The sequence below is a fragment of the Solea senegalensis genome, linkage group LG2 (assembly GCF_019176455.1).
Source record: "Solea senegalensis isolate Sse05_10M linkage group LG2, IFAPA_SoseM_1, whole genome shotgun sequence".
Lineage (NCBI taxonomy): Eukaryota > Metazoa > Chordata > Actinopteri > Pleuronectiformes > Soleidae > Solea > Solea senegalensis.
In genome coordinates, this window is record NC_058022.1 from 3,259,703 (window position 1) to 3,274,514 (window position 14,812).

A 14,812-nucleotide genomic window follows, 5' to 3' on the forward strand; every position below is an offset into this window, starting at 1 on the left:
AATTGTCATTTTGTGCAGCTTAGGGCACATTCCCAACCTTCCGTGGCGACTCTCATGGGTTTGGATTTTGATTCCCCTTAACCGTCTACTTATAGTGGTCATCAAATTGCTCACATGTGTTTTGTGGTTCAAATAGAGCTTGAAGCTGCAGCGTGTAAAGTGAGTGCCTGAGTTAAAAGAAAGGCTGCACTGTTCAATTTTACACATCTCTCTCTGTGCAGTCACTCATCTTGACTCTCGACTCTCTAAACTTTTAACGGACCAAAAAATGCACACATTTAAAAATACAATAATGTCCCACAAGACAGGAGGAAACATATATCGCTTGCAAGATGGATCAAGTGGATTATTATTATTTTTTTTTTTATGAAACAGCTTCATCTCTAGATCTAGAGAGTGTCGACTGGTGCTCGCGCTCGAGCGGCCTATGAAATATGAAGCAGTGATCGTCAGCTATGTTTACACTGGTGGTTGCCATGCCGACGGAGGAAAACAGGCTGCGAGCTACACTTGTTGAGCGCTGACAAGTTGAGGGCGTTATGTAATGTCAGATGTAAATGTAATGAGGTTGTAGCTGCAGGGGAAAAGGGCAAGACAAACATGAGAGACAGAGGGTGAGAATTTCTGAGATGTGGAGACTATTTGTCTTCATTTGTTAATTTGACTGTGTATCAGACATTTGTCTACTGCTTTTTTTATTTTTTAACCCAGTTTACACAATGAAACAACTTGCTCACGGGGGTCAAATTAACAGCATCTCCACCACACCTCTCAGCTACCTGTCCCACAGGTGAATAATTACTGTATGAGAAAGACACAGTGAAATGTCAGCTATTGTTTAGAGTTAGACCCACATTGCATTTCCAGTCCACACTGGAATAAGATTCCTAACATTAAAAACATGTCTTCCTGCCGAGTCAAAATGCGATGAGGAAATTATTTGCCTTTGATGTCATTTTTTTGATTCAGGGTTTGCAGTCAGGCGAAACTGAGTGCGTGTAGTTTCAGGTTCCACAAAGGGTGGCATCGGGGAATATTACCTCCAGGGTAAAGCAGACTAAAACCTGCTGTTCACACCACCTCACGTAGAGTTCCCTACCAGGGAACTCAAATGTGAAGTAAATTAATTGTTTTGCAAATAAACAAGAAATTATCTGTAAAAAAACATTGACATTTTATAGAGAAATACAAACAAGTAAGACAAAACAGAACAATTCTATTTTGGTTCAATAGCACATGAGTGGCTATTTTATTACAAATGTATTATTTATCTATTTGCCCTTTTAAAGTTGTACTCGTAAAAAAATGAAATAAATTCAGGCAAATGATTGGACGCATTCATACGTATATTGTGTGGGACAACAGTAGCCAAAAGCCCTGTGTGTGACGTATTACTCACTCGCGGAGAGAGTTAGCGGTGGTTGTTGTTTCTCGGGTCAGGTCGGAGGGTTCTTTAGAGGACAGTTAACCATGGCCCTGAGGGTGATCCGGCTGGTCATCCCTGCGGGAGCAACTGCTTCCCAAGCGGTGATTGCTACACAGAAGGTGAGGACAGTAAACACACGCAGAGACGTGTTAGAATTCTACTCGCCGCACGTCTCCAATTCACAAGGACAAGCTAAGCTAGCCAGCTAGCCTTCTAGCCACTGGAAGCTACTGCTAGCTGTCAACAACGACTCAGTCGCGCTCTTGGTTTGTTTATAACAATGTTGTTGACAGTTAACAAGTCTGTAAGAACAGTCTGTAACTCAATGAGGTACATTTGGGATAAATGACGCTTTGTTATTTCTACAGAAGTCCTTAAAGCTAGTCCTGATATGTTGCAAACGAGTTTCATCCAGAAATCAACTTATTTTAAGTTTACGCCACTGCCATTGCTTACCGCTGCACAATTGAGTTTATTCTGCTCATTTATTATATTAATGATCTGTTTACCCGCTGTTCGGCTCCATGCTGCACAGTCCATGTCGGGTTTAGCATCTGTTTGTAGTCTTAATTAAAGTACACTCCACTGGGTTTATAATTGGGCTTTGAGCAAACCTATACTTGGTAAATACATTGTTGAAACAGTTTCTGTTCATTTTATTTAGTAAGCTAAATTTAGCAGCATGCCCTAACTTTGTCTAATATTAGTAATTATTATTAAGAAGTTAATCAATGTCATAATAATCCTTTTGGTATAATAAAGTATTCAGATTCTGATAAACCTACAGATGTTTTGCAGCTCTGTATACATATTTACTTTGTTATGTATCTGCTTTTATGTTTTTTGTCATCAATATTGCATGGATGGATGAAAAGTGTGTTAGAAAAGCTCATAATTGGCCCTGGGGCTCACAAACAGTTGTATCTGATTGTTGTTTGTCTGTGTTAACTCCATGGCAGATTATGGCATGTTTACATTTCTTTTGTTTTGTCATCCAGGCAGGTGTTCACACAAGCTCGGTGAGGAGCCTACGGTATGGCTGGTTGGCCTATGCACTGGGTGAAAGGACGACCCCACGGTTGACTGAGACCAGCAAAATCATCTCCGTGGAAGGAAACCTGGCCTCGGGGAAAGGAGCATTGGCCCAGAAGCTGGCCGACAAACTAGGTAACTGAGCTATTAGATTATGTGTGCAGTTTTATTTGTTTGTTTTTTAAGATTTTTAAGGTTTCTAAAGGTTAAAATGTCAAGTATTATGTGTGCCCTACTCTTACACATAATAGGTGAAACCTTATTCATTTTGTCCTACTATTTGACTTTAATGGTCTTTATGAGAGAAGATATTTTCATTTTACAATCAAATACAGTCAGTTATAGGCCTGTAGGCTATTCAGGAGTGGGGCCAAGTAGAACATTTGATTTATAATTTTATGTTTTATTGTGCATTGTTGGAATGTCAGTGTTTAGTGCTAAATAAATATTTGCATACTATTGTAATTGATTTATTCTTTGAAGTATGAATATTAATAATTTATGCAATTGCAATGCTGTGACTTAAGAACGTGTCGTGACTTAACAAGATTACATACACATACATTTACAAGTTAAAACAGCTAATATATAAAACCAACTTTCAGTCACATCATTCTAATCTAAATGCCAATGATCACAGAATTTGAGATGAGGCATTTATACGTATAAGTGGTTGTTAAGTTATGCTAGAGCTGGATTTGTTACTCTGTAATCTGATTTATCCATTTTTATATTTATTCATTATTATAAATTTCACATTTTTGTTCTCAGAAACTTGATAAATGTTGCTAGATCACTGAAACGTAATTATTTTTCATCTAAACGTTTATTTTCTTCATGTTTTGATTATCTGTTTCATGTTTTTTAATTATTTTTATTGAAAACATTCCACTCCAGACATTAATATAGTTTGGAGAGACTGGAGCAAAGCATTTTTATATTTTATCAGATGGAGAAAAAACAGAAAACTGGGTAAATCCATGGGCCAGTCGACCTCTAGAGCAGACACTAATGTTTGTGTGCATATCTGCAGGGATGCTCTACATGCCTGAGCCTGACACTTTCTACATGGACAAGATGGCAGGAGAGAAGGAGCCACTCCCCCTGGACTTCAACGGCATGTGCAGCCTGGAGAGGTTTTACGCGGACCCCAAAGCTACTGATGGAAACAGCTACAGGCTGCAGCTGTGGATGTACGCCATGAGGCTGCTCCAGTACTCCAATGCCATCGAACACATGATCACCACAGGTATCACAACACAAGTCTCTGCGTTTAATGAACCAACAAAAGGAAAAAGACTGTGATTTAAGGGAATTGGAGTAAATGAGTAGAATCACTAACACTTGTCTTTTGTGTTTCAGGACAAGGAGTGATCCTGGAGCGTTCCCCCTTCAGCGACATGGTCTTCCTGGAGGCCATGTTCAAAGAGGGTTACATCAGGAAGGAGTGTGAGTATTCCATAGTGGAGCGTGGATATCCGAGCCACCTCATGGGCTCCAAAAATGATAGTTGGGTAAAATAGTGTGAATTTGAACCTGTAATCAATAGGCATATAATGAGAAACAACAGAGTAAGTTGTGTATTAGTATTTCTGTTTAGAACTAGGGGGGTTTACTATTTACGATAGGACAGTGAACGCATCACACAGGCTGTTGAAACCACCCACGGGGAATGTTTATCCTTCTCCTCCACAACAACTTTAAAATAAATCACGATGGCTTGATTGTGTAAATAGTTATCAGTGTTTACAAGAGTTAATTAAAAAGAACCGATTGTTGTTAATGGTGAGTCCAAAAGTTTGTCCTACTCATAAGTGATCCTGTTCAGGGGGCGAGTAGCTGCCTCCTCCTGGATGTCACAATAACTTATGTTGTTTGCCATAACCATAAATAAAAGCTAACAACCTCTTGGATAGTCCGAACACTTCAGCTTACTCGTCTGGCGCCGATGTCTGTCGGGTTTTGTCAATATCCTCTTGGGCTCGGTCCAGTTTCGGACAGGGAAAATGCGGCCCGAGCTGCACTCTGTTCCTAATACATGTAGAAATAAAACAGTGCTGCTGCTTATGATACGTACAGCGATGAACTGATAAACTGTGGCGCTCGCGTGTCTCGCGTGCAGGTGTGCAGCACTACAACGAGATCAAGGACATCAGCATCTGCGAGTTCCTGCCTCCGCACCTCAGCATCTACATCGACGTGCCGGCCGAGGAGGTGCAGACGAAGCTGAAACAGAGCGGCAAGGTAAGTGAGACGCGTCCACACTAATCCACACCCACGTACTGTGCACGGCAATCTCTGTAATATGCTTGTAATCTGACCTGTGGGGTGTTGTTATTAGAGTGTTCAAAGAATTATTCACCGATATGAATTACAAATCAACTCTCCCCCGGTCTTGTGTTCAGAACGTGCCCCTGAGCTATCTGAAGAGCATCGAAGACAGCTACAAGAAGTCTTTCCTGTCCAACGTCACGTGAGTTTGCCATCTACGGGGCGAATGAATGAAAGTCAGATGTGACTGTCTACTCTCTGTTTTCTGTATGTACGACTGATATACTGTGGGGTAAATATGACAGAAGTGCTATAAACAGTAAGAAGTAGCAGTGTTTGTATGCTGGCAGTCTTGGAATCCGGAACTCGGGGTAGTCCAGGTTGCGCCAAGTTGAAAATCTGAGGTTCCGTGACCAAGAAAATTAGAGTTTTGAAGTTCCCCCTCAACCGTGGTTCATATTTAACATCTGGTAATATCCCAGTTTGCTTCAAAAGATGTCTTTGTGTCTTTACTTTTGTTGTTATAGCGACTCGTCGGAGCTGCTCGTTTATGATGCGACCCAAGCCCAAGATGTTGAGAGGGTAAGAGTGTGTGTCAGCTGCTTTGGTGTTGAATTGAAAATCTGAAACGTGTTTTCTGTGGACTGCTCACTCCGCCACGTGCCGTCCGCAGATGTTGGAGGACATGGAAGATCTGAAGTTTGAAAAAGTGCCGTGGCAGAAAATGGACGACATTAGCTACCACAACCTGAGAGTGCTGTGAGTTTCAAAATAAAGTTCCCCCTCGGCCTCTGAACATGAAGTGGAATGATGATGTAGAAAAGTAAAAGTGTTGTCAAATTCATCCCATTCTGGCTGTAAGAGGATTTTTTTTCTTTACTTTCTTCCTCCGTATTTTACAGTGTGGAAGACAAATGGCGCGTCGCCGGCCTGACCGTCATCCCCAAGTTCCTGCCTGAGATAACCATCGGAGCCCACGACTTTAATGACAAATACTACGCCTACAGAGGGGTACGTGAAGACAAAGTGTCTTTTTTAACCCGTTCACGTCACTGCACGTTCTTCCTCTTCTCTCTCTTATTCAGCGTTTGTGGATACAGTAGTTTTAAGACATTATTCAGGTCCAATCACTTCCTGATCTGTACCTGAGACCTGAGACCTGAGACCTGAAGAGTGGCTACTTCCTGTCAGAACAGTTTTTAAAGGAAATAATGTTATAAGAAAAAAAGCCTTTTCTGCCTCAGTCCTATGTGGATTTTGCGAGGGAAGTCTAGACGAATGGCTGCGCTCGTTGTGGTTTTTTTTGTAAATAAGAACTCTATTTTAGTATTTCCAGTGTTCCCACGTGTCCTGGAAAATGAGAAAAAGAAATCAAATGTCCTGGACAGAGCTGCATCTAACGATTATTTTCATAATCGATCAAGCTGTCGATTAATCGAGTAATTCTTTGGTCCAAAAAAACTCGATCAGTGTTTGTCGAACCTGGAAATGGATGTTCTCGAATTTCTTGTTTTTGTTCCACAGACCAAGATTTAATGATTTCTTTGTTATGTGGCGCAAAGAAATTAAGAAAATATTCACATTTAAGAAGCAGACACGATCAGGAATCTTGTTTTAGTCGTGAAAAAAGCTTCAAACCGACAACCCTGATTTCAGTTTTACATAATTATGGTGTTTCCTTGCAGAACTTATGTATAAATAACTGGTTCTGAAATCAGCTTCCCCTGTTTCAAAGACCAGCAACCGCCACTGATTAACTTAATCATTGCCATTTTACACATCAGGCTACAATAATAATAATAATAATAATAATAATAATAATGATAATGATAATAATAACCCTTTCACCTTGAATGGGAAAGTGTTCCCAGACATTTGAACCCTTACTGTATCTGATATACACGACGTCCATTACGTGCACACACAAGGTATCTGTGGCACCGACGCGTCCGTCATCTGATAATTAAAAGATGAGGTCATCTCAGAACCAACTTCCTGTCTGCTGCTGCTGCCTGCTGCTGCTGTTGTTGTTGTTGTCTGTTAGCATTCCTCTTACCTCCTCCTCGCGTCATGTTGTGAACTTGTTGGCTTTGGCAGGCATTTATTTACAAACAGCCCTGACCGCACGAGCGGAGAGTCTGGCTCCTGATTGGATGAAAAGAATCTGGAAAAGTCTCTTTTTTAAAAAAAAAAAAAATGTCTTTGACATTAAAATGAGCCAAAACAACGACGGGGACTTTTCTCCACTCGCACACATGCTGAAGTGTGTACTGTATATTCCTGAGTGTGTGTGTGTGTGTGCATGTGGATAATTATAGAGCATTTGAGTGGCTTTTAAGATCACTGTATAAAATCACTATATAAATACACTCCTTTTACCACTTCACGAATAGCTCGACCTCTGTAATAGTCTCATGTCGACGGTGTGTTTGAAAAGGTTATGTCATTTATTTATTCATGCTTTTTTTTTTTTTTAGCTTCCAACTCTGCATATTTACAGAGCCCCCTTTTTTTTATTTTATTTATCTATCAGTCCAACTGTCCACACTGACAAATGCAGGACATTCTGCAAAGTGGGACGCTTCACATCACAACAACACGGAGTTAAGAGAAACATGTGGGTCTCCGAGACTGTGGAGGGGATTGTTGGTGCCTGACAGGCCCCGGTTTTAAGGAGAAACTGCTGATCTGAGATTTTTCACAAACACACTCAGACTCAGAGTTGGAGCCAGAAACAGTGACGACAACAACAACAACAACAAAACAACCGTCCTGCGTCGATGCGAGAGGTCAGAGGTGAACGGACCGACTGGTTAGAGCTTAGACAACGATTTCTAGCAATTGCTGTAACTGTAGTGAACGAATTTAATCAAGACTAAAATTAAACAATTAAACTAGAGCCTTTTGCAATTGACTAATTATACAGTTTCGGCTTGAAAGCGATTCATTGTGCGTCTCCGACTGCGTCTGAGAACCTTTCCTCTGTCTTTATGGCCTCACTTTACCATCTGCTTAGTGGAGACGAGCGGGATTATTAAATCACCGCGTCACAAAGCAAAGGTCGGCTCAGATTGGATTAATGAGTACGAGTCCGGATTATCATCTCCTCCATGACCCCTGCGACGCGGTCACAGAAACAAACCGCCGCCGCATCATGAGCGCGTTTTTTTTTTATGTCATGATGAGAACATTCACGGTGATGTTTCTGCTCCCGCCGTGTTTACGCGTCGCGTCATCCCTCAGTGGCTCTGATGGCCTCACGTGCTGTTCCACTGTTGGACATTTGGTGGCAGCAGTGCACAGCAGGATTGACAGCAGGTGTGCATCCAAACATCACATCAGACTTCTGCTTCTTGCATTCGGTGACGCCTTCACTGTCATCACATGGGGACATCACATGGGATTCAGCAGCGTCATTATCTCATGGCACTTCCTAAAGCAAGGTCAAGAGTTTATAATATCACACACACACACACAGAGCGAGAGGGGGAGACAGCAGTGGTGTTTCCACAATGAGCCGCCGCTTAGCGACGGGTTGAGAGGCAAACAAAAACATCAGGCAGCGCTCGGCGAATAACGGCTCGTCTCCATGGAAACACAAGGTTGCGTTGCGTTGTCCTCGGAGCTCATTGTGCTCAGTATCTCTCTTAATGGGGCTTTATATTAGCCATTAGTGCCGGATACGTGCACGTCTGTGGAAATGATGACACACGGTGTGATTCCCGTTCCCCACGCTGTCCACAAACACTGCGGATGACCTTCAGATACACTTTCTGTATGTTCAATGTGAATGAAGTCGAGTTGTGTGTGTTTGTGTCGCGTATAAAAAAACATTGTTGCAGCGTTTTCGGGATGACTCCGCCCACGTTGAGGCGGTACGACAGTAAATGCAGAACGATCCAAACTGTGCTACAACTGAGCGATATTATTTGCCATACATGCGTCCATTTAAAGCCGCGGTTCTCAGACTGTGGTGCGTGTACCATCAGTGGTGCGCAAGCTTCCTCTTGGTGGTACTTGTAGGAAAGTCAGGAATACTGTTCTGCTGTGTATAAACCGGGGTATGTGATCGGAGTGGAGCAGAGAATGAAACAAATCACAAAATAATAACAATAATAATAGTAAATTAAGTCATAATAATTATGATAATAATCCGTCTTAATCTAATTTCGGTATACCAGTGTACGAATTGTAGTTTTTCGTTCTACTACGATGAGCACAGCTGGAGGTTGTCAGGGTTCACAACAAAAGTAGAATCTGCTGCCACCTTGTGGTCATAAGAAGTACTGAGTCTCCACTTGGGAGAATTGGAGAAAAAAACAATTTTTTTTTTTTACCAATGTAATCATCTATAAAATGTTAACTTTCACAAATACTTGAATTGAAATTCGTGCCCGTCTTGACTTTTTTTTGCTCCATACAACAAAGAAATCGTTAAAACTGAAACTTCGTTGCTTTGTTGACAAAGTTAAACCACGTATTTTCAACATGTTCTGATTTAACGGACCAGACACATAATGGTTTGTTAGTTGCAGCCTTTTTCCAAACTGGGAAACTTGTCTTCGTTTGGCACCAATGTATCTTTTTTCTTCTTTTTCCGATGTGTTCGGGGGGGGAGAACTTCCTCTGCCAAGTCTGGAAGTTCACAGATAGCAGAGCCTTGTCGACATGATGAATTGTGGATGTGGACGGTTCGCCGCACTGAGACTTTTCCTCGTGCCCATTAAGTCTGCAACTGTGCTGCGAAGTCCTGACATTACGCACGGACGCGTTGCCCTTTGTGTTTGGCGTGTGACGCTCCGCGGGTTTGTTTTTATAGAAGAGTTGAGTTGAGCGCTTTATTAAATCTGACACACGCGTGTGATTGAGGATCCCTGTCTCTGCCTGTAAATAAATCCTCTTTTATATGGAATAATGTTTTATTTTTCCCTGCCTTCTGTGACGCTGCACTGTCGGCGCGATTGAAATCCTTTTCTCCTGCTGAAATATGGAGCGACTCGTAGTCACAAGGAGGCAAATGTCAGATGTAGAATATTCTGTGGGGCTTTTGGTATCATCAGTCTTGCAGGGAAACATTTGGGTTTGACCTTTTCTGTTTATTGACTGGGGACTTTTTTTTTTCCCCCCCTCCCCTGCTGCAAAAATCAAGCTGCATAATGCTGCAGGAGGCTGTGACCCGACATTTTGTTCCTGAGTCTGGATCTCCATGGAGAGATTGAGGAAACTGTGACGCGTGGTTGCGTAATTTTCCATCTGAACCTTTGAACTTGTGCGGTAAAAGTCACGGAAGGAACGTTTGTGTGGCGCAGAAAACACTGTGATGACACATTTTTATCCAGTTTCCATCAAAAATGGGGTTTTGAGTGAAGGGAAGGATGTATACGTATATTTTACGTAGTTTACTTATTCTAAATGACATCTAGAGCTGTAACGGATCGATTTGGAGCTTTTTTTTCATGATTTCAAACAAGATTTCTGATTGTTTTACCTTCTCATATGTGAATATTTTCTTAATTTCTTTGCTCCATATCACAAAGAAATCATTGGAAGTGAATTCTTTCGGTTTGTGGACAAAAACGAGACGTTCGAGAACGTCATCATTAACAGGTTTTTAATGTTTTCTCACATTTTATGGACTAATCTTATATAAAAAAAAGAAAATATTCGACAGATTAATTGATTATGCAAATTGTTGTTAGTTGCAGCTCTAACTATATGTTCTTCTGCATTTTATTAACATAAGATAGCATAATACAGTAGGGGAAAATACCGCACGATACCAATAACATCGCCAATCAACGATTCCTAATTTGTCCTAATTAATATTGATATGCCATGGCGTATTTCCCCAAATTGATATTTTTCAAATGCTAATTTAAACATTAACTTAATTTAAAGTGAGTTAAGAACGACGACAGCGCTGCAATCTGTGCATATGCACACCTTGTGGCACGTGGGTGTCTATAAATATTTATTTGTACATAAATGCATACGTGTGTATGCACAGGCACACTATTAGTGTTAATTGTTATGGCAAACAGTCTTGCACCACATTTCCAACACAGAAAAGACGATATATTAGCCAGTACTAGTACATATGTGACCAAATGATTAAAAATGGTACTGCGTTACTGCCTTGTTCCTTTTACTGAAATGTCCTTCCTTTTTTTTTTATTCCTGTAGCTTCTTGGGAAGAATTATGCACCGGGTTATAATGCAGATGTTGGAGACAAGTACATCTGGCTGAAGTGAACGAGGTCCCGGGCCTGTCTACTCGTCCGTCTCCCCCTCCTCCTCCTCCTCGTCTGACTGATCAGCTCTCTGGGTGAACTCTGCACTGCTCATGTAGTATTGATCCAGCTGTCTCCTTGTTGTACATGTGTGTATTAAAATAATACATTTTGAATCTAGTAAGTGTTGAATCGTCTTTTCTTCCCGAGTCCAACCAAAGATCTTCTTTTTCCCCCCTCGAGACAAATCAGTACTATTACTACAATCGTACGGCGCCGTGTTTACTCATATTTCCGTGTCCGTAGGAGAAGTTTTCATGATGAAACGTGTTAATAAAAACCTCTCCTGTCACCTCTGCCCTCTTATCGCTCTCTACGTCTCAATGTCTCCCTTCTGGTAAATCTTCTTATTTGGCTTTGAGTTTTATTTTGAAGGATCGGCCCCTGAGCCGCCCTCTTTGAAACGGTCGATTCTTCTTCTGTGTTTCTGTTTTTAACGGAGAAGCTGCCGCTGTAATCAAGCAGTGATCGGCAGCACAGATAGTGGAGGATAAACCGGGCTCAGTGGCGGGGCGCGGGCAAATCTCCACCCTCCCCCCACCCGACGACGACTTGTTGCCCCCCCACCGCTGCCAGATCTCAGGCCAAAATCTCACTCAAGTGCGCCCTCATCGTCAGGCTCAGCTCCCTCTTCACAAACGTGATGCAGCTGTGGTAGATTGATCTCGAGTGGACACCAGAGGAGGTTTGAGGCTACGTAACGGGCAGGTTGTGACACGTGGGCGATGACCTCTGGAGTACTGCCGCTATCACACTTATCACCAGCTGTGAATTGCAGCGGTGGATGTGTGGAGGCACTGGATTAGGATGCTTTGGTTCAAACAGTCACACGACACTGGATCAGTTTGTCCCTCAAAGGCCGATATTGGAGCGTTGATTCTTGGGGTCGGTTCCAGTCAGATTGACCTGGTGATTTCAAGTAAGTCACTTTAAGTGAAACTTAGGGTAAAATAAGGTGAATTTGAGCGGCAAACGTGTAATAAATGGATGTATAAGGTGTAAAAATAAGTGATGAGTGATGTTTTTGGACATAAATAGCAGGATGTGTGGTTTGGTCCGGAAAACCCCCACAAAAATACAACAGAATTTGGCCCAAGTAGCAAAAAAACCGTCTTGTCACGTAGCAGCTATTTTAGCAATGTCGATAAGCACCTAATTCAGAATAACATCCACTTTTGATGCTCATAACTACACATATGGAATTTAACAACAGCTTTTTGTACAGGGTGTTTGTTACGCGACACCAACTGCTTCTACGGCTCGTTCCGGAGTTATATGGTTTTAGCTCCTCCCACCACATCACAAGAACAAATATACATATGTAATCTGGTCTGTTTTCCATGCTAGCAGACGATTAGCCTCTGGTCTGAAGCTGCAGAATGTGTCGTGGTCTGCCGTTATTTGACGTTACGGACTTTTCTAGTCCTTCCTCCCTAATGTCTCTAATCAAGGCTTCTACAGTAAGTAAGCTAACTCCTGGATCCGCCCCCCATGTTTGGGTTCTTCGCTCCAAACCCAATTCCTAGAAGGTTTAGAAATCTGTTTTATAGTTTGTTTGTACAAACAAAACCAACAAAAGGACACGGATGAAAACACAACCTCTTTGGCCTCTGAGGGAACAACAAGAACAACAACAAGAACAACAGGGTTTGGAGTTTAGATGTCCTGAAGTGCTGTAAAGAAGTCATTTGCATAATCCTTTAATCAATGCAAGGTTTCTCAATGTGGTACCAAAAAAGAAAAGAAAAGAGAAAGAGCAATTAAAGCCAAAACATGAACTGAACTTGCCGCACCGCGGGGTCAAATCCGAGCGGGAGACGGCGACGACGACGACGAGGAGACTCCTGAAGGCCGGACACGGACGACACAGTCATCACTCACTCATAAGACAAAAAGGTTTATAACGAACGATCAAGATTGTTCCCGCGGAGCTCTGCCGCCTGTGGTTAGCTGAAAATGATATTAATTATCTCGCCATAAATGAGTCCTCAACATTAATTAAGTTCATTGGTCTAAAAAATATATATATATATATATATATCTAAAAGAGCAGTCACGGACTCCTTTTCTGAAGTAAATCATCACTTGTGGAATAAATGGGGCGATTAACTTGAACTCCCTTTTGTTCTGCTGTCATATTAATGAGCGGCTCCTAATTAGCCCCAGACTCTCCTCTCCCTCCTGTGCCGCCTCGTGACTCAGGCGTTCGCGAGGCGCTCCGGGCTCTCAGAGGTTTGAGGCGAGTCCCTCTGCTTCAGCCTCAGTCGACTTTGGGAGCTGATGAAACTTAGCCCCGTGTGTTTATTCCCACAAACAAGCCCAAAGGAGAGGGTGGGTATATGGGGGTCTGTGGGTGAGGCGAGCACAGTGTCAGGAAGGTTTTTCTCCAAATCAAAGTTACTCCGTCTGTTGAATGAGATGTCGCTGAGAGCGGCGGAGGAGATTTCTGTCTGAGGAGCTGCTACTATTTCAGGTGTGGGAGACAGTTACATCCTTTATAACAAGCTCCAAATTCTGCCCCCCCCCCCGGAAACCTGGTAGAGAGGTGAGGAATGATAGTGACAGCGAAGGAACCCCCCGAAGGAACCGCGGCGGACTGAAAAAAGGGGGGAGAATAAACAATCTTGTCTCTGACTGTAAGACACTGCATATACAAGCAAAGTGCACTTAAAAGACAGACGGCTTAAACCTGTCTGTGTGGAGTCTCATTCGTCTCGGTCAAAAAAAAGAAGTGAGCGGTGTGTTTTTCGGCGTTGTTCGCGTTTATTCAGTAGACGGTCTGCGGCCTCACGCGGAGAAAGTGACCCCCAAATTAGCTCACTATAGTGGGCGGAGCTACTGCTAACGCTACCATTTTACCCCAAGTTAAGGGTGCCAAAGAATGGAACCATTCCTCCAAAAACAATACGTCCCAATCTCCACGCAACAAAGACATAAACCGTCACAGTGACTCCAGATCTGTTAAATGATGCATAATTCGGCTTTAATCCTCAGGGCTTACAGTGCAGCCTCGGTAAATTGCCGTGGGAATAATAACACAACTCCTTATATGGACATCCTGGGGGCGTGTGTGTTTAAGGATTTTTTTTTCCCCCCATCTTCTGGATTTTACATCGTGGGAGTTCATTGAGCGGATGTCGCGAAATAAGACTGTTTTCCTTCTGTTTTTGTTCAAATTTCACCAATTCTATCCCATTTTTAAAGATTTTGAGTAAAAGCTTTTACTCAGGTATGTTTATATAGTCGGTAAAAATGATATAAAAATAATGGGGTGAAACAATTCCTCTATTAATCGATGACTAAATTAACTATTGTGGAATGTTTTCTGATTTTTCAGCTCCTTTAAATGTGAATATCTCCTGGTTTCTTTTCTCCATATGACTAAGAAATCATGAGGGGTTTTGACATCAAACTTGATGAACACCGATCTACATTTCCTGACAAACGAACCAAAACATGAACAGAATGTACGCAGCATGTAAACACATCATGGTAACTTCACGTTTGAATGTAACCTTTACTGTGCATAAAGGTTTAAGGGGGGAGGAAAAACTACTTCACAGGTCACCTTAAGTGTTGCAAAGTAAGAAATCAACCCTCGCTTGGCCTGACGAGTCAGCAGAAAAATGGAAGTCCAGACGCCTGCCAGCACCCGAAAGGAGCTCGTCTGCTTCCACTCGCAGCGCCGGGGTCATCGGGCCCCCGCTCAGACAAAGGCGCTGTGAATAATTGACAGCGCAGCAGTGTGCTGCATTCACATCCAGCTAATGGAGGAGGGAAAGCATGAACTCTG

At 42.3% G+C, this 14,812-nt stretch overlaps 1 protein-coding gene across 1 annotated transcript; it reads left to right on the forward strand.

Annotated features, from left to right (window-relative positions):
- The first annotated feature begins 1,391 nt into the window (after positions 1–1,391).
- ndufa10 (NADH:ubiquinone oxidoreductase subunit A10) lies at positions 1,392–11,139 on the forward strand. The gene is made up of 10 exons (XM_044050584.1): positions 1,392–1,545; positions 2,425–2,593; positions 3,492–3,707; positions 3,821–3,907; positions 4,581–4,702; positions 4,864–4,931; positions 5,257–5,311; positions 5,403–5,488; positions 5,632–5,740; positions 10,913–11,139. Exons 1-10 carry the CDS (start codon positions 1,471–1,473, stop codon positions 10,979–10,981), a joined length of 1,056 nt encoding a protein of 351 aa, XP_043906519.1. The 5' UTR covers positions 1,392–1,470; the 3' UTR covers positions 10,982–11,139.
- Positions 11,140–14,812: the final 3,673 nt, after the last annotated feature.